Source organism: Typopeltis vanoorti, chromosome 4, assembly GCF_054136105.1.
Source record: "Typopeltis vanoorti isolate ZY-2024b chromosome 4, IOZ_Tvanoo_1.0, whole genome shotgun sequence".
NCBI lineage: Eukaryota > Metazoa > Arthropoda > Arachnida > Uropygi > Thelyphonidae > Typopeltis > Typopeltis vanoorti.
The window spans coordinates 10,440,994-10,468,510 of NC_143552.1; the positions used below are offsets into that span (position 1 = coordinate 10,440,994).

Here is a 27,517-nt window from a genome sequence, read left to right on the forward strand (position 1 = left end):
TAGAGATGTGGTATTCAATTAGTAATTGATTAATATATTTCTCAAATGTGTGTCATCAAGAGCATAGAGCTGAGTATGTGAACAGAGGATTGATGATGAGTGAGCATGAAGTATACAAGGAATCAAGTCATTTTGATGTTAATAAGGTGTAAGCAATAGCAGCCTTGACATACCTATCTGTCTGGAGTTGTGAAGAAGCTAGTGTGCTAAAATTCAGAATTGGGTTGATAACAGTAATGTCCTGTCTGACGGTGAGATGGGTGCGTTAAATATGTCGCACTTCAGCAATCTTTTCTTGTATATTACAACAAGGTGCAAATGCAGTGGGCATGTGCAGTGGCATATTTAGATTTTTCTCTAAAGAGATTCAATGATGACTTCTAAGGCTGGAACAGGAAACTCTAGGCTTAAATCCTTGAAAAGCATGGTGGTGATGATGATATTTAGATTTTGGAAAGGCCTTGGATAGAGTGCCAAACAAGTCCGTACCTAAACTGAAATGGATGTGGATTAGCAAATAGATCAGTCGGTTTGAGAGGCAACTGGCTGTCAGTTGCCTCTCAAACCTCTCAAGTGGAATTTTTTCTGTGTATCTGCATGAGCAATTAAAATCAAGCAAAGATGAGTATACTCATCAAATGCAGAATAAATGCACTTGCTGTAAATTTTAATTAAATTATAACAAAGTGGCAATTATTAAAAGTTAGTTTATTTGAAAAATCAATAATTTTATTGCTCCAAAATTCATTAATATCACAAATACTATCAACACAACCTAAAAAATATTGTTTTTATACTGTATTTCTATTAACTTATATGTAAGTAATGTTCATCACGTTATGTAGAATGAAGAACTGCAAAATCATAAACACAGGTAACTATGGTAAATATAATTTTTTTAGATTTTAGAGCACATGCCATGTCTTAATATAAGTTGATTTACATTTTCACTGTTAAAATGTAAACCTACTGTTTGAAATGAAACTTTTCCTGCTTTCTTATTTGCAAAATCACAAATAAGGCCAGTGTAGTCTAATTTCTGACCGATTTCGTGTTCAAATGAAATCATGGCAAGACTTCCAATTAAGTTTCGGCCATTGTAGAATGTAAATAAGTTTTAATAAGCTTTAGTTTTGAAAGACTACACTCGCCACTTGCAACTACCAGTAATGACAGTAATATTCTTAAGGTTACTGCAACATTAGGAGCAAAGTTAAAATAACTTTACAACAACTTTACTACAAAATAATTTTGCAACTATACAACATAGGACTTCAATCGGCATCGTATTTTCCGGTACTAAGTAGAAAACTACTCTCAATTCATTAAATAGCTCAATGGCATCAATGTCTCTATTTTCTTGATGTGCTAGAATACTTTCCAGATTTTTACATTTGTTTAAAAAGCTCACTTGTTGCCTCAGATTTCAATTTAGGAATATTATACAAAAACAAAAAATGTGAACTGTAGTATTCCAATTGCCCAATTCTTTTGTGGATAGAACTCGTTACTACATCAATAATAAGAAAGAAAAACTCAAATTTAAATTTAGTTTTGGGATCAGAAAAAAGCTCATCTTTTTTCTCAATTCATTAAATAGCTCAATGGCATCAATGTCTCTATTTTCTTGATGTGCTAGAATACTTTCCAGATTTTTACATTTGTTTAAAAAGCTCACTTGTTGCCTCAGATTTCAATTTAGGAATATTACAAAAACAAAAAATGTGAACTGTAGTATTCCAATTGTCCAATTCTTTTGTGGATAGAACTCGTTACTACATCAATAATAAGAAAGAAAAACTCAAATTTAAATTTAGTTTTGGGATCAGAAAAAAGCTCATCTTTTGCTTCATAATCATGCTTTTTCTGCCGATGCACTCTAGTATTAAATGTCTTCAAATTAGGATCAACTTCAACTTTTTCAGCTAATGTTGTAGCATCTACAAGGAACTTTTGAAATGATTCATCATTTCTGATACCCTCAAGGCTTTGAAGAACATTTCTTAAAGTAGATATGGCAGTAGTCAATTCCATTTTTATGCTTTGCAATAATTTACTAGCAACATTAATTTCATTTAAAACATAGTATACCATATAACCAAACAACATAAAAATTTAAAATCTCTGAGCTTAAGGGCAAGAGTTTCAGCTTCATGTCTTGCCATTTTGTCCACTGAATTGTCATCAGCAATTTCTATCAATGCATCATAAAATTCGTCAATATAATATCATAGAGGACAAACAGCTTCGATTCTAGATTCCCAGAGGGTAGTACTTAATGGTTATAAATTAGAAAAAACTTCCAACATAATGGCTTGGGAGTTAGAGTTGCAATATGTTTTTAAGGATTCTCCAAAGGAATGTTGATGCTGAGAAAAACACATACAATTTATGAACTGTTTCAAAGAATGAAATCCCTTCACTAGATGACATAGCAGGATCATTGACAACTAAGTTCAGAGAATGAGAAGAGCAAGGTATAAAAAAAGCTCTCGAGTTCAAATCCCTAATGCGCTGTTGAACTCCTGAATGTTTTCCTTTCATGTTTGATCCATTGTTGTAACTCTGGCCATGCATGTTTGCGATAGGAATATTGATATCTGACAATTTTTTAAGAATACATTCAGTTAAAACTGAGCCTGTAGTGGCTTCTACTGGAATGAAACCAACAAAGTGCTCATGGATATTGATATCACCTGGATCCATATTAACAAAATCTTACAATTAGTGTTAATTGTTCAATATGACTTACATCAGGAGTACAGTCTGCAACTATGCTGTAACCCAGCATTCTGCACCAAAGAAATTATTTTCCTTTTTATGGCTCCAGAGAGGAGAGAAATCAATTAATTTTAAAGTTTTTCCCAAGATAATGTTGGGCAGATCCATGAGATACTTTCAGTAAATGTTCAGACATAGCATTATCGAATTTGGAAGTTAATTCAACAAGCTTCAAAAAATCGGCGTTATTAAGAACATATAATTTATTTCTCAATATCGCGTTCTTTTTCCGATTTCTTTTTGCGACATTCTGCACATGGTAGTTTTTCTTTTTTCTTTTATCAGACATACTGTATTCACTCGAATATAACTTGCACTTTTTTTCTCCAAAATTAAAGCTGAAAATCGTTGCGTGAGATATATGCAGGGATTTTGGAAACTAAAGTTTTCAGGAAAAAAGTGAAAATGGGTATGACTTACCAAGAATCTCCTATTCACTATTGCTACTTCCGACCTCGAGAGCAGTTTCCTTGTGTGCATCGTCAAAATCATCTACCCAAATAACATCATCATCTTCTTTCCCATTATCTCAAGCAAAAATTACCAGTAATTTACAAGACTTGAGATACATAATGAACAATCCTTCATGAATGACTAATGAGAAGTGAAAGCAGAGCACAAAAGCAAGACAGCAGCAAGAGTACAAGCCAGCAAAGGTAAGCCAATACAGATAGAGCGGCTATGAAGACATGCATATGACTGGTGCAGTATTAACAAAAGTTCGTGCGACTCAATGACAAAGGCAAGCCGACAGATGTTGAGTAGAAATGCTACTTCTCTTCAACCTAATTCCATAATATCTGAAACTGTCATAACAACATTCACTATATATTTCTTAGTTTTAATATGTTCATGCCCAGGTGGTGTTTTGTCAGTTTATCGTTCTGACGGAACGTCTCCTTACCATCTGTGTACCCCTTGCACATCGCAGCGCAGGCAGGCTGAACTCACACAAAGTTTCAACCCTGCGAATTTTATTGCTGGTTGTTTGCTGCCGCTTCCACTTATGTGATCTGTCTTAATGACATCGAAACTTTCAAATGCAATCAAACACTTATTTCATGTAACTGAAAAATTGGACAATAGTTTTTAGTTAGATACTGTGTCTGCCAGTGCAACATATGGTTTCACTTGAGTCTATATAGCATAGTTTCTGTGGGATGGGACATACAATTCACTAGTTAGTGCTGTTTTTATTCCAGTTGTCTCTAATTACACTATGTGTTGAGAAATATATTACATAGACTGCAAATGTCTCTGTACCTTATTCAATGATACAATAAAACTACTTGTTTTTCTTGCATCTGCAGTGGCTTTTGGGGAGGGCATGTTGTTTACTGTGGGGAGCGAGTTACTATTGCAACCTCCCGACATAAATGTGTTTAAACTTTTTAATTTCTTTTTTTGAAAAGTAAAATCAGGGATGTGAGTTATATTCGAGTAAATACAGTATTGGAATGTTAAAATTATTTTAAAAGCCAAATCCTAATAACTGTATCAAAAAAGTATTATTAACAATCACTGCACAACTGTATTTAGGTATTTTGATCCCATTTCTTTAACTGGTTTACTCTTAACAAATTATCTCACATAATGATCGTTTGGTATCATTGGTTAAATGAGATTTAACCTCAGGTCAAGGTCAACTCACGGCCAACAATGGAATCAGAAATAAATGTAAGATAGGTATTCTGCTATTGCCATGTTGTCTGATATTAACACTGACAGTGCAACATTAAACACAATATAATACTACATTATTTTAAATGATTATGATTTTTAAAAAATATTCAGTACAATGAAGTTTTATTATGTAAAAATTTAACTAACGAAATCCTGAAATCTGGTTTCAACACAGAAGGAATAAACGATTTTTATGATTTATTTTTCGTAGAGTTTAGGCCAATCCCCCCCCCCCATGCAAATACACGTATTGCACCGTCAGTAGAGCTAGCACTGACAGAAGGTAACGTTCTGGAAAAAAGAGAGGAAGGGGTAGACCATCAATGAGATGGATGGATGGTGTCTTAAGTGACTGATCTTCAGAGTTGAAGCCTACAGAAAAGCATACAACAGGATCACGTGGCGAGGACTGGTGTAGCACATCACCGAGCATCTGAGTGCCCATACGGTGAAATCTCTTGATGTCAAATGAAATGGATGGATAGATTTGCAGAATGTGTAAGTGTTATTCCATGACTCTATAATAATTTTATCATTATTTCGTCAGCTTATGTCTCTATATTTAAGCCTATTAGTTTTGAAATTTGGTAGGTAGGGATACAATGTAGAGTATACATTGGTGACGAAATTCTGAAGATTATACATTTGGTGATGAAATTCTGAAAAAAAGTAACAAGTTTTCTGGATTTGTTGGCAGGAAGAAACATGAAGTTTCGAGGATAGCAATACTGAAATTGTGAGGACATCATAATGGATTATGGCAATGATTTGTCATTATCATATAAAAGTAAGATGATCATGATTCCATTGTATAAGGTTTTGATTAAGCCACATATGAAAGAAGAGTGGATGGTCAATGTATTTAAAGCTCAGCTACATGAACTTTGTACATGACAGTGGAGGTTCTCCTGCAATGTGTCTTTTGACTTATGAAGGTAGTTAGAATGTTAATTAAAAAAAAAACTATATAAAGCACCAATAGCAAAATTTCAGACAGGAAATTACTTTATTTAACTGACATCTTTATAACTATAACAAAAATAACTGATGATACAATACACAGAAAGGATAGGACATACTAATTATCTACGATTTTCCATTTCAAACTTTTTGAAATAAGAATAGTGCATAGTTTGTGTTTTTGTACACCCCTCTACATTTTTCAGAAAACAAGATAAATTTGTCTTGAATTTTAATTGCTTCTGTCTGAAATATTTAAAATTCTATTCAGTAAAAACAAGAGTAGTATCCAGAAGATTAAGATCTTCACAGTTGTTTCATACAAAGTTAGCTTCTCAATAATCCCATTATCCTAATTATTAGAAATAAGAACAATATGTCAATAAATTGCACATTACTTTATTATTAATGAAAATAAACCTTTTGTTTTAAAGTATTCCAGATAAGTTTATCTGTCCTATCAGTGTTAATTTTGTTTCTAGAAGAGCCAAGTTACTTGGCCATGAAAGGCCACTGAGTCACCCATTAAGGTAAAAGAGATGGTTTTTAAAATAATAAAATGCACTTTATTATTTAACACTTGACAAGACTAGGTTCCTTGTATAATATATTTGCTTTTCCAATGGAGTTTATTTTTGAAAGTACATCAACATCCTAATAATCTTTCAAGATCAATACATATCCCAATCTGAAAGAACCTACATTATTCATTTTTTTTTCAATTTGATAATTTCCTCTTTCGGTACAATAAAATATAAAGTTAATTCAGGTTCTGAGGGAGTAACTGAAATCACCAGTGCCTGCTAAGGCTTCACTACATGCGTCACTTGCACAGTAAATTTATTAACATACTAACACAACAAAAAATTCAATGTTAGTACATAGAGAAGCTACATCAAAGGATGTCTTCAGAAAATTCTGAACAGCTAAAGTGAATTATTTCTGTACAATTTAACTCCTATCCTCCCATTTGGGCTATGCAATTTTTTAACCAACATGTTAACTATTTCTACACCATCACCACAAATTCGTACTGCTCTTATCAGGATGTGTTAATTTCATAAAGTATATTAAAATGATCCTGAAATATTTTATTCCAGAGCAGCATATATAGTTTCTAAATAAATGTCATGCCTAAGTCTGCCGTATTGATACCTAGTGGAATAAAACAGAACATCTAAAGCTATTATTAACTGTATTTATTTAGCTAATCAGATTATACCCAGCCAATAATTTGCTTTGGTCACCAAGGCACCTTAATGGGCACACAAAGAGACAGATTGAGCACATGCAGGCAGGAAGGTAGACACAGACTGGTTATAATAGTGCGCTCCTACAGTCCAAACTGGTACCCTGTATGGATGCAGTGATACTTGCTGAAGATATCAAAATAATGATCTTCCAGATTTTTGGCTTTTTTTTTATGTTGAGCCCATACACAGGAGGTTGGTTGGTCAACCTATAGTACATTACTTTGTTTACAGTAGAAACAAAGAGAACTTTGTTTACATTTGATTTTAATGACTTTAAATTGTATTCCTTGGGAAACACAGTAGGTGGGAGGCTGTTCCACAGTGCAGCAGTTGTGGAGATGAAGGAAGAAGAAAAGAAACTTGTTCTGTTTGTTTCTAGGTGAACTGTGAAGGAATGTTGTGCAGCAGCTGTACTTATTCCAATGAGTTTAGTACTGAGCGAAGGAATTATTGATGATATTTCCGATGAGCATTTCCCATGGAAATATTTGTAGAATATACATACTGCAGAGACCATATGTCTATGTGAGAGAGGGGGAGAGGGAGTTGGTAAGGGATGGATCCTTGATAAGTCTAATTGCTCTCCTCTGTATTGAGGCGAGCATTTTCAGAGAGCTTTATGGGGCCCCACCCCATATCTGAGAGCAGTATTCAATAGTTGGGCGGATTTGTGACTTGTATAATGTTAATAACTGTTCGGGAGTGAAGTAACGTCTTGAGCGAAAGAGAAATCCTAGTTTTTTTAAGGCTGAGGATGCAATGTTTGAGATATGTTTATGCCAGGAGAGGTTTGATGTGAGGGTGATTCCAAGGAGTGAGATCTCAAACTGTCTGGAGATTTGGGTATCATTAAAAAGGATATTGGGAAAAAAAATGGATATTTTTTAAGAGAAATAGTACAGAACTGGGTTTTATTGGCATTAAAATTTATGAGGTTATATGGAGGATGACTTGAAGATCGGAGTTGAGGATCGCGGTGGTTGATGTTCTGTAGGTTGAGGTGAGTTGTGTAGGGTAAGGCTTATCAAATGCAAGCGAAGAGTGTAGTGTGCTGTCGTCTGCAAAACTGTGTATTCGGTTGGAGGTCAATTGCAGTAGGTCATTGATATATATAGCAGGAAGAGGGTTGGTGAGAGGACAGAACCTTGTGGGACCCAGCATTAATTGAGTGGCGAGAGGATAGGGAGCTCTCCCCATCACACAGAGTGCGCGTCCAGACAGAAAACTGGTGATTCACCTACAGAAGCCCTGGGTCAGACCGAATGATGGTAGTTTGCTTAGTAGGCCTTTATGCCAGACCTGGTCAAAGGCTTTGAAGATATCTAGTGCAACCACTTGAGATTCGCCAAACCTCTCCATAGCTTTTGTCCAGAGATGGGTGACGTATGTGAGAAGATCTCCTGTTGATCGGCAGTGGCAGAATCCATACTGGCTGTCATTTATTTGGTGAGTGTCTTCAAGATAGTGCAGGAGTTGGGAATTGATGATTATTTCCATTACCTTTGACAGGACTGAGGTAAGCGAGACAGGACAGAATTGGATGGCAGTGACTTGTCACCCTTCTTGGGGATGGGCTGAATATAGGTCAATTTCCAGTTTGTGGGATAGATTCCAGTGGAGTAGGAGAGTATATATAGGTGACATAGGATAGGGGTCAGGAGACTTTTTTGTGTCTAATTTGGACAGTATTTTTCGGACCTCATCCTGGCAAAAGGATATGGGGGGCATTGTATGTTGGGTGTCTGGAATGGTTGAGGGACATTTTGCCATTGTCAGTTATGCATGCATTTGAAGCAAAGTATGAGGCTAGAAGATTGGCTTTTTCTGTGGGTGATGATGCAGTAGAGCCATCGGGGTGCGATAGGGGTGGGAATAGTGTTGGACAGAAATTACGGCCAATTGCTTTGGTGAGAGACCAAAAGGCTCGGCTGCCGTTTGGACAGGCTGCTAGTTTCCTGCTTTTTGCTCTTTTGAACTCTATTTTGGAAGTGTTGATTGTTTTTTTGCATTTATTACGGGCTTCGGTGTAAGCTTTGAAGGAGGATGGGGTTCTTGATTTCAGCCAGTTGTGGTATGTCTGGTGTTTTTCATCTCTACAGCCTTGGCACATCTTTTGGAGAACCAGGGTTTTGTTAGGGAATGGCAGTTCAGTGCTGTGTGGAGTGCATGTATTCATGCTGGTGAGAATTACTTTGGTAATAAGCTCGGCATATGTTTGGGTTGGAAGGCCGGAAGCAATAGTCCAACCATGGGAATGTGGCATAAAAGTTGCAGAGGCTGCCCCACTTGGCACTGTTATAGTGCCAAAAAACTCTTGTGTGAGAGTGTCTGTGTAAACGTTGTTGCATGGGGAAGGAGATGAGCACTAGGTTGCGGTCAGAATTGCCCAGGGGAATCACTACTTTCACTGTGTATTTGGAGGGGTCATTGGTGAGGAATCTAGGATGTTTGGGGAGTGGTTTAGGTTATCTGGTATTCTGGTCGATTGGAGTGAGATTGGAGAAAGTTGATTTTTAGGGAGAGGAAATTAGAACTCAGGGTGGTTGGTTGTGTTGGAGGAGTGATAGAGACAGCAGATGAATTGGACTGAGTGGGGAAGGGATATTTTCAAACAAAGGAGGTCAAAGTTGGGTGATTCTAGGTTGGGTGCTCTCTGGCAAGGTATGTCAGAGCGGATGTATGCGCAGACACCACCCTTGGGACGAAAGTTGTTGAAGAGCGAGTGGTTTGGAAGGTTGAGATAAGTGGTGTTGCTGGGAGGTGAGATTTGTGTTTCTGCCAGGAAGAGTAGGTGGGGTTTGGTAAACTGTAGGTGGTAGTGGACACTATTCAAGTTGGAGTTAAAGCCATGGATGTTGGTGAAGGGGATGTGTAGGGTTTTGTGTCGTATGTTGGACAGCATGGGTCTTGCACATTTCCTATGCGGTGCCTGTATGTTGGTCTCCTTGGTGGCTGCTAGTGGCATCACTTGGTTTTTTCACCAGTTTATCTTGTCTGTAGTCGATGATCCAGTTGTTGTTACTGTTTTGACATTTTTCTTCGAGTTGTCTTCGAAGCTGGCATCTTTGTTCCCTTTGTGCAAATGATAGGTCTGATTGTGCACACATGCGTGATTAGGGCCCCTATTCTAAATCACTATACATATTTTTTTTTCCTCATTTAAAATTTTATCCAAATATATATATATATATTTTATGTGGTTCCTATCCATGAAAGATTTATTTGTAAACCTACAGTACATTTGTAATGTGGGGGCAGGATAAGGATTTTTTTGCCCTATTTTTACTGATTTGATATATTTATTTTTTATAGCTTTTACAGTAAAACCCCGTTTTTATGTTCCTGCAATTTATGTTTTCCTGCCATTTACGTCATTTTCTGTGGGTCCCGTCTTAAGGCCTATTCTCACGATGTATTGTTTTCCCGCCATTAACAACTTGATGTGGACGTTATTTCCCGTGATGTGTTTTTTTCTCGGTGGCAATACGATTTTCGAATCGATTTCAGCAGAAATCTGCGCATTTCTGTTCTCAGGTGGCACTGCTTTCGGCTGTAGTTTCATTTCCGCCATCACGGTGACTTGCACGCATGCAGCAGAACTGTAGTGATGAGAGATACCGTGATTTTTCAATCACAGTACGAATTGATATTGCAGAATTTCTGCAACATAATTTAGCGTGTGAAAGTTGCTTTCAAGTTGCAGTGGTGGATTATCCATGTTAGTAAAATGGAGAAAAAAGACAGAAAATGTATTTCGGTAGAAGAAACGATGCCAATTCTACGACGTGTAAATTGGCATGCCGGAACACGTGTGCATTTAGCATAAGATCTTGGACTCTCTGTGTCCACTTTGAACGCGATAGTAAAAAAACAGGTCAAGCATTGAAATCAATGCAAAGCAATCTTGCGCTAAGTCAAAAAAAAAAAAAAAAAAAAAAACGAAAAGCAAAAACAATCAACAATTAAAGATTTTTTTAAATAGATAAATGTAAGTACATTGTAAATTCATTTATTTTCAGTTATTAAATTTTGTAAATCTAGTATGTAGACTCACATACTAGCAGTAAGTCATCTATTTGCACTTTTTCCCATCAGTCCCCTGAAAAGTGTAAAAAAGGGTTTTACTGTATTTATATTTTGCATAATCTAGAAATCCTGCTCTAGAGAGCAAACATTGAAGTTTTTCAAAGCACGTGGGCCTCCAACAAGCGGGACAGTGGCCTCACACAGGATGATAAAATTTGTTTCCCACCTGAAAACAATTACAAACATCTATGCCCACAGGATTAAAATCTGCAGCCTGTTGGATGGAGAGCAGATCTGCTAACTGCTCGGCCAACGAGATTAGCAAATTCTACTTTATATGTTATGTTTCTAATATTCCATGTGGCATATTTCACCACATCTTTCTTTTTTCCAAAGTTTCTTAACATTTTCCAATTTGTGGTCATTTATTAGGTTTTCCACTTAGTTTAGATTTCTTTGAGACTTGAAAATAATGTTTCTCTATATCCAGTTACTAACATGATGGTAAGTGTGCTGGTGGTGGGGCTGCCAGCTCAGGATAATTGGGCTTGCCTCTTTTAATAGTTACTGGGAACTAGTTAGAAAGGAAAGCAACACTCCCTTGCCGTCAAACTGCTCTAATACACTGGGATGTAAGAATAGAAGAAAGAAGAGCAGAACAGTCTACAGATACTGTAAGAAGTAAGATCTGTTTTATTTCTTCAGTTCGGTATACCTGTACTTGCCAATGTGAGTCTATAAGGCAGAGCTTTCCAAACTGTGTGTGTCACGACAACACGTTAGTGTGTCGGCTGCAGTGTGAAGGTGTGTCATGCAAACATATAGTGTTGAACAGAATAATCGCTGAAAATTTCCACAGCGGAATCCATTTTGCAAAGTACTGGTACGACTTTTAGTTAGCGCTGTTAAAGAAGATATTTGGTCAACCGCTCGGAACCCCCTCCTTGAGTCTATACCAACTTGCATGCAACCATCACCATCAGTTTCATTTTCGTTGGGGTTTTCTATAGTTCATTCAAGTATGAGTGACAGTAAATGTAAACAGAAGCTAAATTGTGCACAGCAGCACTAAGGAGTCCCAAAAATACTTTACTTTAAATAGAATGTAATTGCAAGATGTTTTACGTTCTAGAATTTAAATTTCACTTTCAAAATTATATATACAAACTATCTTCGGATTATTTTTGACCTTTAAGAATATTTCATATCAATATATTTCGATCAATAATGAAGAATAAATGCAGCTGAATTCATCCCTGTGGTTTTATCACGTAGTAGTTGCTCGGTTTTATTATTGTTCGATCAATAAAAATAAAGCACCCCACTTATTCATACAAATGTTATTATTGATGCTTATTCTAACTGCAAGTGAATAAACGAAAAGCTGGTGCTTTTATTTTATATTTAGTTACTCTTAAAGCTTTACAATAAATTCGCACACTTTTATTTATCAAATTGGTGTTGAATTACCCATAAAATGGATACCTTTCTAATTAATAAAAGAAAAGCTGAAGGTGACGATGTTTGTGATGAACAAAATGTATCGACCATAGAAACTATGCAGGAATCAGCTGTTGAACGGTCTGCATTAATACGGAAGAAGTGTAAAGGAAAATTTTCCATGCCTTGTTTATACAATAAAGATTATATGAAATTGGGGTTCACATTTTCTGGTAATGAAAACCATCTTTGTCCCCAGTGTTTAGTTTGTAGGATGATACTTGCAAATAAAAGTATGGTACCAAACAAATTAAAGCGCCATTTTACCTCACTAGGAGTAAGTGATTAATCACTTACTATAAATAGTGAATTTTTATTAACCTGGTATCGGATGAACAGGAAGAGATTTTTTAATAAACCTTCTAAAAGTTATACAAAATACAATGGTAAAAGCATATACTTAAACTATATCTGATCTGGCCATGTGACCCATGAGAGGCACATCAGACTGAATTACTGTGCCATGAAATTATGTTTGTCTAAAAGGTGTGTCACCAACATGAAAAGTTTGAAAAGCACTGCTATAAGGTAATCTAGAAGTAATTATTAACATTCAAAATATTGGATATTATAAATGACCAAAATATGTATTAAAAAACACTACCTGATCCAACCCCAACCTTGTAGAAAAAAAATAGATGTATGAATTAAAAAAAAAACAAGGGGAAAAACTTTTCCCATAATGCATTATCTCACGTAAATATACTGCCATACCACTTTTACCTAAATGCAGTTAGTCTTCCTAAAACGTGTTTATCAAATATGAATTTGCTCATCAGGACTGATAAATAAGGGAATGTAGGCAAGTATAGTACAAACTAAATTCGCTTATACCAATTTTTCCTTAGGGTTTCCTCCATTTTGCGCTAACAAGAAATGTCAGTTGTGTGTGTGTGTGCAGGGAGGGGGGGGGGTACCTCAGCTGGTTGCAACACTAATCACTATAAGTGTGTGTGTGTCCTTGTAATTTGTTGCTATTATTTCTTGACTGTGTTTTTCTCCCAACAATGAATAAAAACACAGTTAAACAGTAATAGCAACAACTATTTCATCTATGAACAACTATTTCAGAATATGAAGTTCTGAAATGCTTGGAGCAAAATGAAAGTACACATATCATGCATACAGGCATAAACAAGGTGTACAATTGTATACAATATTGTGTACAATTAGAAAAAATACCATTCTAAATGCATTTTAAAACATACGAATTATAAAGTGGCATTTAGAACTAACGAGAAATTAGCATAATTTTCAGAATATCAATTATTCAAAGATAAAAATGATATATTTGATTACTAGAACGTAGTCTACTGTTTTCCTCACCACACTGAAATAGCATTGCATCATATACTCATGTATCAAGAAATAAAAAGCTTTCATACTTGATTTCAGAAATAATGAAATAAAACTACACATAACCAGAACAATTGGCCATTAGATCTAACAATAAGGCTATAAATATCCATCAGCCTTATGTTATATCAATTAAATGGCAATCAAACCAAATAATATTGAATCCAAAGCTTATAACCAACAGGAACGCCTCAATCTTTGGTGCCATATATATACTCACTCGCTCTCCATAAATCTTTGAGGACAGTTGCCTGTTCAAAACAGACAACAACAACAACACACACACAATAAAGATTCTCTTCCACTCTCCATAAGTCATTGTTCTTTAGGATCAACCAAATGCTTAGAAAATAGCAATCATCCATAAGGAATTTAAAATCATTTCACATTCTCCACAGATCAGTTAGTATCTGCTCTCCAGCCAAGAGGCTGCAGGTTCGAATCCCACCAAAAGCATGGATGTTTGTGATCGTCCTACTAACCATTTACCATATGTACTGCTGTAACCTGTGTCCTGGCACAGTATGAGCTTTTGACGTCTTTGTACCATAAAAATCAAAAACAGCATAGACAACTCCATTCACTTTACCTATAATTCCTGAGAGCAGGTCTTTCCTTCTGCTATAATCTTTAAATATTTATCAATGGTTCTACTTTTAGCTAAAATACTCAGGTGCATTCTATGTGTTTGATAGTGGCCATAAGGAAGATTACTTAGGAGTGCTACATAAAATATACTAAGGTTGTTATATATACATCTATAAAACCTAACATGATGCTTTTTGAAAGTTTCCCCACTTGGTTATATTATAAATTAAAGATGCCAAGAAATTATATTCTTGGTTTAATCCTTTATCCAAATGTAAGCAAACCAAGTTTGCGTGTGAAGTAATTCTGCAACTGGACAACTCATATATAGAGGCTAATGACTTCACTTCACATTTATAACATTATGCTTGTCAAATCTCTGAATATCGTCCAACTCAGTTTATCTTCAGAATATTCTCACATTTACAGTGGCACATCAAAATCCTTCCTAAAAATGCTGTATGCTTTTTTTTGTACTATCAGAAATATGCAAGAAAGGGCAATCTACTATAGTTGATCTTTATGTAACGAACTCACTCTAACCATATAGACGTTTAATTTGCTTCTTGTTCTCCTCTCTACAAATTCTCATAGGCAATTTTCTTCCAAATTGGTCATAATAATTCCTCCAGTTTCCTTTAAGCATATAAAATACAAGCAACAGCTATTTAATATTCATATGTAATTCAGCTTCAAGCTTACATAACTAATTTTTCATCACCATCTGGTTCCTGACTTTTTTTTGAACCCTCACACTGTTCACTGCAACAACTTTTGTTCAAGGCAAGGTATGACAGATACTGTGAGAATGTCTATAGTTGTATGGACATAATGTTTACGGCCTCCCTCGATGAGTCTAAAGACTCCCTGGAGTCGCCCATAATAATAGTAATAACTATGACCTACAACCAATGAAGAAACACATCAATATATTTCTTCTTATGCACTTGCCAATACAGGACACTTATATTATAGGAACTGTAACCTATCACATATGAAGTGGAGATTAAAAAAAAAAAAACTACATATTTAGCATTACTAAGGAAATGTTCACATACAAACCTTATCTTATTACGGACAGAATCCCAAGGCCATAGTGAAGGCTGGAACAGCACTAATTCTTTATGGTCTCCTTCAATTCCATCTGTGACACCTGCTAATTCTGAATTATCATCACTCACTTTACGAAAATCAATTTTCTGTGCAAGTTTAGTAAGGTTTTCTGACATAGAAAGTGGCCTATAAATAAATTAAAAAATATATATAAATTAAAGAATTAAAAAATTAATTCTTTAATTTATATATCTCAGTTGGACAATAGTGCCAGTCACACTCTAAGTTGCATCACTTGGTAAAATCAGAATATTATGGTGTATTGTATCATCTAAAATGATAGAATATCATCTAATAATATTGTATCATTTAGATGTATGGTTATAAAGGTCATATTTAAGAAAGACTGCTATTTTTCAAGAGTAAAGAGAGCAAGATGGAAGAGCAGATAAAGGTTCAATGATATCAGATAATTACATTACTATATTCTATGATGATTTTGTAAAACAGAATGCTAAAGGAGTTATTGCCTGTCACGTACTGGAAAAAAAGTCTTCAGTGTCAATCCTATAAAACTCCTTTAGTAATTCATACTGAAGCCCACAGACAGTCAATATATTCTCTCATATATATAACAGGGCGTAGCTAGGGAGAGGTGGATGGGACAGTCTGCCCCAGGTGGCACTTTGAACCTTTTTGAATTTTTGCAGTTAATTGTAAAATACAGTCTAGAGAACTCATTTCCAAATATCGTAATACTACTGCGAATTTTCCTCACAATTGCTGTAAGTGTTGCTAGTTGTGAAAGGAGTTTTTCTATAAAATTGATTAAGAATTACCTACATTACTATGAAATAGACTTCACCAATGTCATTGACGATTTTGCTAACAGAAAAGCAAGAAAAATAGCATTTTAGAATGTTGAAATTAAAGTTTTACTTCAAAAATAAACAGTGTTTTAATTTATTTCCCTATACATTGTTTTGACTTTTTGTAGTATTTTTGGTGTGTATTGAGAGGGGCGGCAAAAGCTCTAGCTACACCACTGCTCTCAAGGAGTATTCCATAGACCCGAAACAATCTTTGCCACTTGCTTCTGGATCCTCTCCATCTCCTCTTCATCTGCACAGAATCTGGGTGTCCAGATCTGCACGCAGCAGTCCAAATGCAGCCTTATATAGGGGAACATTAACTTCTCTATCCCTGCTTGTTCTTCAACAAACACAATCTGATGTGCACTTTCGCCACCCTTCCAATATGCCATCTAAACTTCAACATCCTGTCCACAATCATGCCCCAAGTCCCTGGACATAATGGTTTCCTGCAGTTCAGGCCTACCAACATAGTACACAGCTTTTGACTTCTTCCCAAAGTGCATCACCTTACACTTAGCCACATTAAACTGGCAGCCATTTACCTTTTCCCATGCTGCTAGTCTATTTAAGTCATCCTGCAGGATCTCAAAATTATCTTCATTTACCATCATAATTACCAGTTTTGCATCACCTGCAAAATGAATATTTCTCATCAAATCAAATCAATTCCTATATCACTGATGTACAAATTAAGCAACACAGGACCAAGCACTGAGCTCTGTGATAGACAACTGGTCACCTGACTTCTCCTGGACTCAATTCCTCCAAAGATTATTGTGTGTTATCTGTCCATCAGCTACCCTCTCATTTAAATATGCAAGAAATTTTATGTGGAATCCTGTCAAATATCACTGCAAAGTCTAGAAATATCACTGAGTAGCCACTCCCCTTATTCAATGCCATTATTACTATTATAAAAAGTAAGACCTGCAAACAGACTTACCCTTTACACAACCATGTTGTCCCTTATTGAGTATCATATTCCTATCTACTGAGTCCTGAATACTTTCTTTCACTAAGTTCTCCAATACCTTAACCACCACAGCAGACATGTTGCTTGGCATATAATTTGCTACTTCCACCCTGAATCCTCCTTTATGCAGTAGGACTATTTTGCCTTCTTTCCACTTAAATAGTTTGGTCAGAGCAGCTGATAATTTTCTTGCAAATTCTCATAATACATGGGCCGATATACTAATCACATTGTTGTGTTTACATCGAAGATGCAAAATCTGGCACTGCAACATCACCAAGTAGATGGTATGCCCCTGCAAAATGCTCAATCAATAATTCAACTATTAGGTTTGATTCTGTTACCTCTCCACCATCAGCACATTTTAAAGTCATCTTTCCATATTCATTGCTCCTTTTACTTGACATACAGTGAAAGAACTTTTTAAGATTTGGCCTCATCAGCTAGTTTACCTGTGTCTTATACTGCTCATGGGCATGCTGATCACCTTTTACTTTATACTCCCTCCACAATTTTTTCTTGTCGGCAACTCCTGCTTAATGAAGCTATTCATAATTTAACTTCTACCTGATTTATCCTTCTGATTCTGGGTATACATTCTGATACTGCTTTCTTCAAGCACCCCTTGACCACCTCTTATGCACTACCAATTTCTCTCCTCTTCAAATTCTTATGCAAGGCACTAAATGGCATCAGTTTCACATGGAGAGAGAATTAAACAACATAAAGTTCACCTCATCCTAGATGAACTTGTTTTTGACAATGGCCATCATCGATACCAACTGAAAAATGGAAGCTCCCCAACAATGCCGGCCTGGTTGGCCGAGTAGTTAGTGTATCTGCTCTCCAGCCAAAAGGCTGGGGGTTCAAATCCCATCGTGGGCATGGAGATATGTGATTGTCTGTGAAAATACTAGTGGTGGTGGGCAGTAGATGGTGTTGGCATAGATGACAGTTTGCTGTAGTTGGTAGATTGTCAGATGGAGAATTGTAAAGTAGGTGTCCTCCCTCGATGAGTCTCTCGTCTACTTGGAGGTGTCATATAATAATAATAATAATATGCACGCATCTAGTTTATCATGAAATGTGGACTTAAATGGTAAAGCTGAAAAGACTCAGCAAATTTCAGAATATTCTAAATGAAGAATTTCATTCACTCCTATCCAGCTGGCGTGAAATTATCATTACCGGTTCAAATCCTTTTGCCAATAAAAACAAAACGGATGAACTTCAAAATTAAAAGTGGAAACTTTCCACCGTACATCCAAAATGGCAACTTTTATTAAATTCCATCAAGAAGAGTTAAGTTATTGTTATATATAATGGTGGATCCTCCTGCTCTTGCAAATGCCTAGATTGACACAAAAACTGAAATTTCACGACATGTTTTTGTAAGTATTCAAATTTCGGTGTAATCGCAGCAATCACTTCATGAATAACGTATTAATAATGTATTAGCCGCCGCGTGTCACTGAAATGAGATCAATCATAGTTATACCATAATTTTGTTTCTGGCCTTTAAAAATTCAGCACCAAACACTTACTGCGAATATATCTCCTGGCCATCGTAAGTAATTTCTTGGACTTGATATTCTTGAGTAGCTTCAACACTCACGTTCACAGAAAGCGCCATTTCAATTCTATACAACATACGACTGCGACATCTGAAGTCGAGTTTAAGAGAAACAGAACTGTGGAAGAAATTACAGTTTACTAACATTGCCGATATACGAATGTGGTGATAATCATGTGTATCACAGAAAGGATTAATACTTGCATGTTTATGGCGTTTTTGAAGTGTTCTCAAAAAATAAGCAATCTGTTTACATAATTTATTTCTGATTCTAATCAGAAATAAATTAAAATTAAAATTAAAATTTAATAATTAAATTAATAATTAAAACTGTGCACAACAATAAATATTCAGAAATAGCTTCGCTTTACTATCCATCAGTGGCTATAACAGGCACTTAAGCACCCAGAGCCTTCCAAGTACTCTTGGAATTCTTAACCGTAATACGAGGATAAAGCGGTTACCCCAATGCTTCCAAGTATTCTTGTCTGTAAATTGCGTGTGTTCTACTGGCCGGTTTGTCTGTTTTGAGAGACGAAAAACCCGAATTTCCGGGGAAAAAACACTCTACCTCCGTATGAGACCGGCTAACTCACCTTTAGTAGAAAGAGACAAGATAAAGGGTTCTCTAATGTATTATGGACGGGAATCGAGCAGAGATCTTTCCGCCCAAAGGGCTTCATCTATATCGACTGAGCTACGGAGGTTCGCTTCGTTTTTACAAGATGATATTCTTGAATATTCATACTGGAAACTAAATTAGAATGAAATCAATTAAAACCTGAGATAGAAATTCAAAGAAATGTATTATGATTATATTAAGACAACCGTCCAGAAAATCAGGGACTCATGGAAGGAGGTCACATACTGTCCACACCAGCCGTCATTTATAAATACATTATAAAATTGTATTTATAAATGATAAAAATACAACTATATAGTAGTCCTACTCACCAAAGAAGAATATCTTTAATCTCTACTCGTTGATGGCTTTTATTGAATTTCTTGAATTCATTATTCACACTATTTGAACACACAACATATAATGGCAATCCATTCCAATCAGGCATCACTCTATGAGAGAAAATTCTAGCTCTTCCCTCTTTCTTGACGGCATTTATTCTCGACTTCCAAGGATACTCTCTCTTGTCCTTTCCCCATCCTCCCTAAAATGAAAATTTCTCTCTACTGGTATTCTGAATGACCTTTCAGAAGTTTGTAAGTGTAAATCATATGTGTAAATCATGCGTGAGTTATGCATGACGAGTGGTGTGGAATTTGTAGACGTGGGGAGTGAGTTCGATGGGCGAAAGGATCTATATAAGATGGATGGTTTGCATTTGAATTGACTAAGGAGAGTTGAAAAAGTGTTGTTGAATGAAGTGGATGTGCAGAATCAGGGAAACTAGATTTATTAAGGGGGGGGTAGATATGCAGACCTTAGGGAGGCAGTTGAGTGTATGAATGAGTTAATATGCCCGAGCAAATAAGGACAACAAATCGGAATGGGATAGTTAGTATAAGGCATCAAGGTAGGGATGGGGCTAAAGGGGATCTGCAATTCATGTATGCTAATGCTAGGTGTATTAGGAACAAGAAGGAAGAATTTTTGGCATTCGTTGGCACTTCTAGAGCACAGGTTATTGGCATTAGTGAAACATGGCTGACTGAAGATGATATAGCTAGTGGGATTGAATGTGAGGGATATAATGTGTTCAGGAATGACAGAGAGAATAAATTGGGGGGAGGAGTATTGTTAATGATAGCTGATGAGCTACAGCCAAGGAGAATAGAAGTTGAATTGCAGGATACAGAAAAGAGCACATTTGAGTCAATTTGGTGTGAAATTGAGGCTGGCAGAACAAAATATACAATTGGGTGCTGTTATAGACCAGGTGATGGAAAAGATGGTGGAGATAGTTTGCATAAGCAAATAGAAGAAATAAGTGAAGGAGGGTAATTATTATGGGAGATTTCAACTATGGTAGCATTGATTGGGGGAGGAGAGGACACACGGGAGGAAGGAATTGGGTTTTATGCGGTTATTAAGGGATAACTATCTGCAACAGCATGTAATGGAAAATACTAGGGGTCAGAGAGTGCTTGACCTAGTAATTGCATCTGAGGATTTGGCTGTAATGAATGTGACCACATTGCCACCAATTGGTGAAAGGGATCATAGGATCTTGACTTGGGAGGTGGCTAAAGGTGTGGAATTTTCAATTAAGACAGGGTACATGTGGAATTATCGGGCTTGTAAGTATGACAAGCTTAGGAGTTTGATTGGATCAGTACCATGGCATGCAAAGCTGCAACGGCTGGATGTTGATAGTGCATGGGAGGTGATTAAGAAGGTTTTGCAGGAGGCAATGACTGACTGTATACCTAGAGTCTGAATAATAAATCAAGTAGGGATTAAATGGATGAATAACACCATTAATCTTGAGCTGAAAAAAAAAAGAAACAACTGTAGAGGGAATTTAATGAGAAAGGTGACCTGCAGACACATGAACGATATAAAGCCCAGGCCAAAAGGGTAACAAATATGGTACGAAAAGCAAAAGCAGATTATGTAAGAACATTAGCCATGCAGGCTAAAGGGATTTCCAACCAGTTTTTTCGATATGTTGCAAGTAAAAGAAAAATGTATACGGCAGATTGATTTTAAAGAATGTTGATGGTAGGGAGGTAACCGAATCAGTTGATATAGTAGAATTACTGAGCGAGCACTTTGCAAGAGTATATCATCCAGGTGGTGACATTGAAGAAATGGAAGAACAAATAGCTTATACGAGAATTGTGGTGAATGAAGTGGAGGTGAATAGCCTATTACCACACCTCAATGTCAATACATCTTCGGGATTGGATGGTATACCATCTCGTGTCGTTCGAGAAGCAGCTAAAGAATTGTCAGCGCCTTTGACCATTTTGTTTAATTTGAGTCTAGGGTCTGAGTTAGTCCCAAGGGGAAAGAGGGAAAAATAGTTCCACTGCATAAAGGGTTCCAAGACTGCTGTTAAAAATTACCGGCCGATCAGCATATCGGGAATTGTTGTCAAGGTCTTGCAGAAAATAGTCCAGAGGAAAATAAAAGATTGGATAAATGAAAATGGGATACTTTATGGGGAACAGTATGGTTTTGTGAAGGGTAGATCATGCCTCAGTAACTTGCTCACATTCTATAACACAGTGACGGCTGAACTGGATAAGGGTAATGGGTTTACAGTGATTTGTTCTACTGGACCTTGCTAAAGCCTTTGATAGGATACCGCATGGAATTCTAATCGTTAACTGCAGCATATGAGAATGGATATAGCGTTAGTGAGATGGATAGGAGGGTGGTTGATGGAGAGATAGAGAGTGGTTTATTCAGGAGTAGAATCCAAAAGACGATTTGTAACTAGCGGTGTGTGGTAGGGTTCTGTTCTTGGACAGCTACTGTTTAATTGTAAAGGATCTGACAGAAACTGTGCATCTGTTTGCAGATGATACAAAGTTAGGTAGAGCAATAGTGAATGCTCAGGATGTCAGAATTTTGCAGGATGATTTGGATAGTTTGGAGGACTGGGTTAAGGAGAATGGATGTCAATTTAATGTGGAAAAATGTAAGGTTTTGCCTTTTGGGGGGTGAAAAAATTTGCAGCAGTATATCACATTGGTGGAACTGTACTCCAGGAGATTGATGATGCCAGAGATTTGGGAATGTTGGTGGCTAGGGAGTTGAAGTTTAGGGAGAACATTGCAAAAGTGGCTAAATCAGCTCACCAAATCACTTGGTTGCTGAAAGATACTTTAACAAGCAGAGACAAACAGGTTATTGTTCCTCTGTATCGAGCTTTGATAAGACCCCATCTAGACTACTGTGCCCAGATATGTGCGCCAGTGTTTCTTCTCGATGGGGAGTGGTAGGTGGACAGGGTTCAGAGACGAGTGACCAAGATAATAGCAGGACTATGGAATGACCCTTATGAGAACAGGTTGAAGATTTGTGGGCTGCAGAAATTGGTTGATAGGCGGAAAAGGGGTGATATGATTGAGACATTCAAATTACTGAAGGGTTTCTATAAGATTAATTGAAAATATATTTTTGAGAATAGGATTGATAGTGGGAGGACTAGGGGTCATCCATGGAACCTTGGTAAGAGTGTAGTTAGCAAGGTTGTTAGAGGTAGGTTTTTTACTTGGACAGTGGTAAATGAGTGGAATAAGCTGCCAGAATCTGTTGTGGATGCCATGACTGTAAATGAGTTCAAGGAGAAGTATGATAAATACTGTGTGAATGTTGAATAGTTGTTCTTGACATGATGTTGGATCTCCCTCGATGAGTCTAAGGACTGCTTGGAGCTGCCTGTAATAATAATAATAATATCAACCCTTATTTCTCATATTTGCGAGAGTCTGTACAATACATTTTTTCAATCTGTGTTCATAATCAATGTCCCACAATCCTAATATCATTTTTAACACTCCACTTTGCACTGCCTCTAGAGCATCCGAATCACCACCGAAACAAGGAGACCAGACCAGCGCACAATAGTCCAAGTGAGGCATTATCAAGGTCTTGTAAACAGGCAACAAGGCTTCCTTAACGTTATATGTTAAAGTTCGGTTCAGCATTCCAATTATCCTCTGAGTTGTATGTGCAATCTTTATAATATGGCCCGTGAACTTCAACTTCCTATCTTTTAAAACTCTAAGATACCTAGCCTCATCATTTTCTTTCAACATATTCCCACCAACATAATAAGACATTGGATATCTCATAACACCAAAGTGCATGACTTCACATTTAATAACATTGAACTGCCTGCAATTCTCACATACCCATAATTCCACCGTGTTCTAATCATTTTGAAAGTACTGCAAGTCTTTTCTTTCCCTTCTAGCCAAGCGCTGAAACATTTCCCCTGCATTAATCATATAAAATCCTTTAACTTAAAGTTTTCTATCATATCCTCCCCTTTTATGCTTATGAACCAACTTCCAAATGGTTCAGGAATGCTCCCTATGAGGATAGAGCGAGGATTTCTCAGACCACTCATCATCTTGGTCACTCCCCTCTCCAAAAGTTGCGCATCTCCTAGAAACCCAGGTGACAAGATTTGAGCACCGTAATTGAGTTGTAGTTGTATAAAAAATATTCGCTAACGTCTTTTATTCCCTTATAGAAAGGAGGCGATGACATTTTAGTACTGTCTAACTTTTTGGTAAATGAGTGGGTAGTTCAGTCTCCACTGGTAGCCAGTCAGAGATAGCTGGCCCTAGGCCATCACTAATTTAAGCAGCCTGTATTGAAGAGATGGCTCAACACATGCCGCAATCTGGTCCCTAACACAATAATTTTAACGTCTGAAATAGTGTGGGTTCTATGGTCGATTTTCTTGAGTTTTACGGGACGAAAAACTCGAGTTTCCGGTAGAAAAAATCCGCTTGCCAGTGTCAGAGATCGACTAACGTTCCTCTAGTCGCCGATTAGGATCGAACTGATGTTGCTTTTTCTTCGGGTGGTTTAGCACTAAGGACTGAAGAGTGCAAACGTCACTTCCACTGAGCTACACAGACATAATATCAAGCTCTTCTACTTAATTTAAGAAGAGATTGAAGAGATTTAGAAGGATGAATGAGATTGAAGTGAATTAGATTGAGTATTGAAGAGATTTATACGGACTCTTCTACACACAACATATCAAAGAGATCTGAGAGGATGTGAATTATGTATAAGAAAGTGACTGGCAAAAAGACAGAAAATAATCTTCTTTGTACTAAACAAAAGATTATTAGCGAGATCCTTGTAAAAATTGTTTTATTCCATCGCTAGAGGAATCGTCTTCTAAAACACAAATATACGAGGATTTACGCTTATTGCGATTTACTCCTAATAAAATAAAGCTACTCATATCCCATTTCTGGTGTTTTCAAACTTAAGAATCTGTTTCTCAATTTTTGAGGAGCAGGTTTTTTGCATGCAAACTGGTTGATGGGATGCATTGCGTACGAATGTGGCGAATATGACATATTGAATGAGATTAAATCACTGTTGAATGAGCTTTGGTCATGATAGAGTCCACCTCCCATGAAAGGTCTTTTGACTCATGGAAATTTGGTGTTATAATAATAATTAATTATTAAAGGAGCGGGGCAACTACGATTGCAAGATCCCTCTGAATAGTATTTATGGATGTTTTAGAATGGTGTAGAATTGGGGACCTGGAAAGTAATAAACTGGAAAGTAGAATTGGGAGCCTGGAAAATAAACATCTAGAACGAAAATGATATTAAATCAACTGATATAACCAAAAAAGAACATAGTAGTAGCAGAGCTATGAAGGTGACTTATGTTTTCTTATATTATCATATCGTCATATACTATTTCTCGTGGTCATATACTATTTATACTTATGAAAGAAAACAAACTACAGAATGACTAGCAATTTCACATGGATGCTTATGACAGATGTACCAAGTTAGAAAAAAATCTCTTACCGATAGCGTTGCCATCTGTGGTCGAGGCGGAGAACTTTCTATCTCCCCCCCCTCCTTTCTTGCACAATGCATTAAACATCACTTAGTATGGAAATGTAATTTATTTATTTCCAATCAAATTCGACATGAAGTAGATTTCAAATCAACCCCACCATACTAAGTACTTCTCGTAGTGTAGTTGGTTCACTAATTTGGTATCGTGTTTTGTGTATATACTGATGAGAAGTACGAGAGTGGTCTGAAAATTTCTCGGCCTCGACCATAGATGCAACACTATCAGCAAGATATGTTTTTTTTCCTAACTTGGTACATCTGTCCTAAGCATCCATGTGCAATTGCAAGTCATTCTATCAAGTAGTTTGTTTTATACAGATATCTGAAGCAAAAGTGTTGTCTGTATCCATTGAAATGGATAAAATTGAGTATCATGCGGTTATAAAATTATTTGTAAAAGAAGGTTTAACGCCAAAAGAAATTCATTCGAAATTCAAAAAAATTTATGCACACTCTTCTCCTTCGTTTTCGACAATTAAGAAATGGGCTGCCGAGATTAAATGTGGCCGTACCAGCCTTGAAGACGATCTAAGTGAAGGACGTCCAAAAAGTGTAACAACACCAGAAATCATTGATCAAGTGCACGATATGCATTGGATGATCGAGTCAAAGTGCGTGAAATTCCTGAGACTATAGGGATTTCAAAAGAACGTGTAGGATATAATTTGCATGAAGAATTGCAAATGAAAAACCTTTGTGCAAGATGGGTGCCGCACTTGCTCACAGCAGATCAAAACCGCACTGGCATGAAAATCTCTGAACAGTGCTTGGAGCGTTTTAACAAGAATAAAATTCAGTTTATGAGTCGATTTATTACAATAGATGAGACTTGGATTCGCCATTACACACGAATCCAAACAGCAGTCAAAACAGTGGACAGAAGCAGATTGTTCAGCGCCAAAGAAGGCAAAGTCGGTTCCATCCGCAAGAGAGGTCATGGCATCGGTGTTTTGGGATGCTAAAGACATTTTATTTATTAAGTATCTTGAAAAGAGTAAAACAATAACCGGAGAATATTATTCCGATCTTTTAATCAGACTATACGAAAAAATTCGTGAGAAAAAACCCGGTTTGCAAAGAAAAAATCATCTTTCATCAGGAGGATGCACCTGCCCACAAAGGTGTTTAGGCAATGGGAAAATTAAGGGATCTTCAATATGAACTGTTGGAACATCCACCCTATTCCCCAGATTTAGGTCCCTCTGATTTCTATTTCTTTTCAAAACTAAAACTGGTCAGCTTTTTTCTTCAAATCAAGAGTGATTGCAGCTGTAGTGGGATATTTTGCAGATCTTACTGAGAACCACTACAGGGACATGATAATGACGCTGGAGCTTCACTGGAATAAATGTATTTGTCTTAAGGGAGATTATGTTGAAAAAAAATTTTTGAAATTATAAATTCGTTTTTTCATTATTAGGTCGAGAACATTTCAGACCACTCTCGTATACAATCGGCATTACTTTTTTGCAAATATGTAATATTTTCTGGTTCTTATAAAGCAGGGGTGGGCAAGTTCTTTGATAATAAGTGCTGCATATATAATACATTTTTGCATGTTCAAGAGCCGCAGAAAATACTATTTTAAAATTGGACAACAAGCAAATTTTCAATTTCATAGAAAAGTTAATATGCATAACTGTCGAATTTGGTTGCAGGATAATCCACACAGGAGCAGTTATATTTACCGCGATTTACTGTTTGGTGCGGCTTCACTACATCCATCATATTGGTCCCATTTCCTTTGAAGAGCAATGTGCAACAAGGGGCTGAGAGGTGTGCTCAGTAAATGCACAGCACTAGTTAGAACTGCTACATGAAAACGTGGTACCATGCTTGCGGGAAAAATGATCCTCACACAGTTAACTTCATGAGAGGCACTACCTCATATCACGTCTTCCATGAAACAGTTTCCCATCAGCATATTTGATCAAGAACGACTCATCAGTTGTAATTGCAACTCTGCATGGCCCCCCACGGTCCCAAGACTTGACACAAGCCTTGGAAAATCCATCATTTCTAAAGTTAAAATTTATAATCATAATTACAGAACTTTCAGGTTGGATGATCACATTTGTGTTACAAATAATTGTATTTTTATAGATTCAACTGAAGAAGCTATGCCAAGAAAAGTGAACAACAGAAATGTTTCAAATCAGGATGATAGTGATGGTAAAGCAGTTGCTGCAACCTTTCACAATACATCTAACAGTAAGCAAGATGAGAATGAAGAAAACAGTACTGCAAGAGTTCACGAAGAATGTTCAAAATCTCCTAAGAAAGATAGGTGGAAAAAATCTGACCAAGCAAATGAAAATGTAATTTAGAGAAAAGGAAAGGCAGTGAGGGACTACCTTAT

The 27,517-nt window shown here is 36.6% G+C and overlaps 1 protein-coding gene across 1 annotated transcript in view; it reads right to left on the reverse strand.

Moving 5' to 3' along the window:
- Positions 1–18,706, reverse strand: part of MED17 (mediator complex subunit 17) — a 183,886-nt gene extending 165,180 nt beyond the window's left edge. Inside the window, exons 1-2 of the mRNA XM_090391000.1 lie at positions 18,593–18,706; positions 15,210–15,386 (exon numbers count right to left, since the gene is read on the reverse strand). Of these exons, the coding sequence (XP_090247126.1) occupies positions 15,210–15,386; positions 18,593–18,699 (284 nt within the window). The 5' untranslated portion in view covers positions 18,700–18,706. The remainder of the gene's footprint in view (positions 1–15,209; positions 15,387–18,592) is intronic.
- Positions 18,707–27,517: the final 8,811 nt, after the last annotated feature.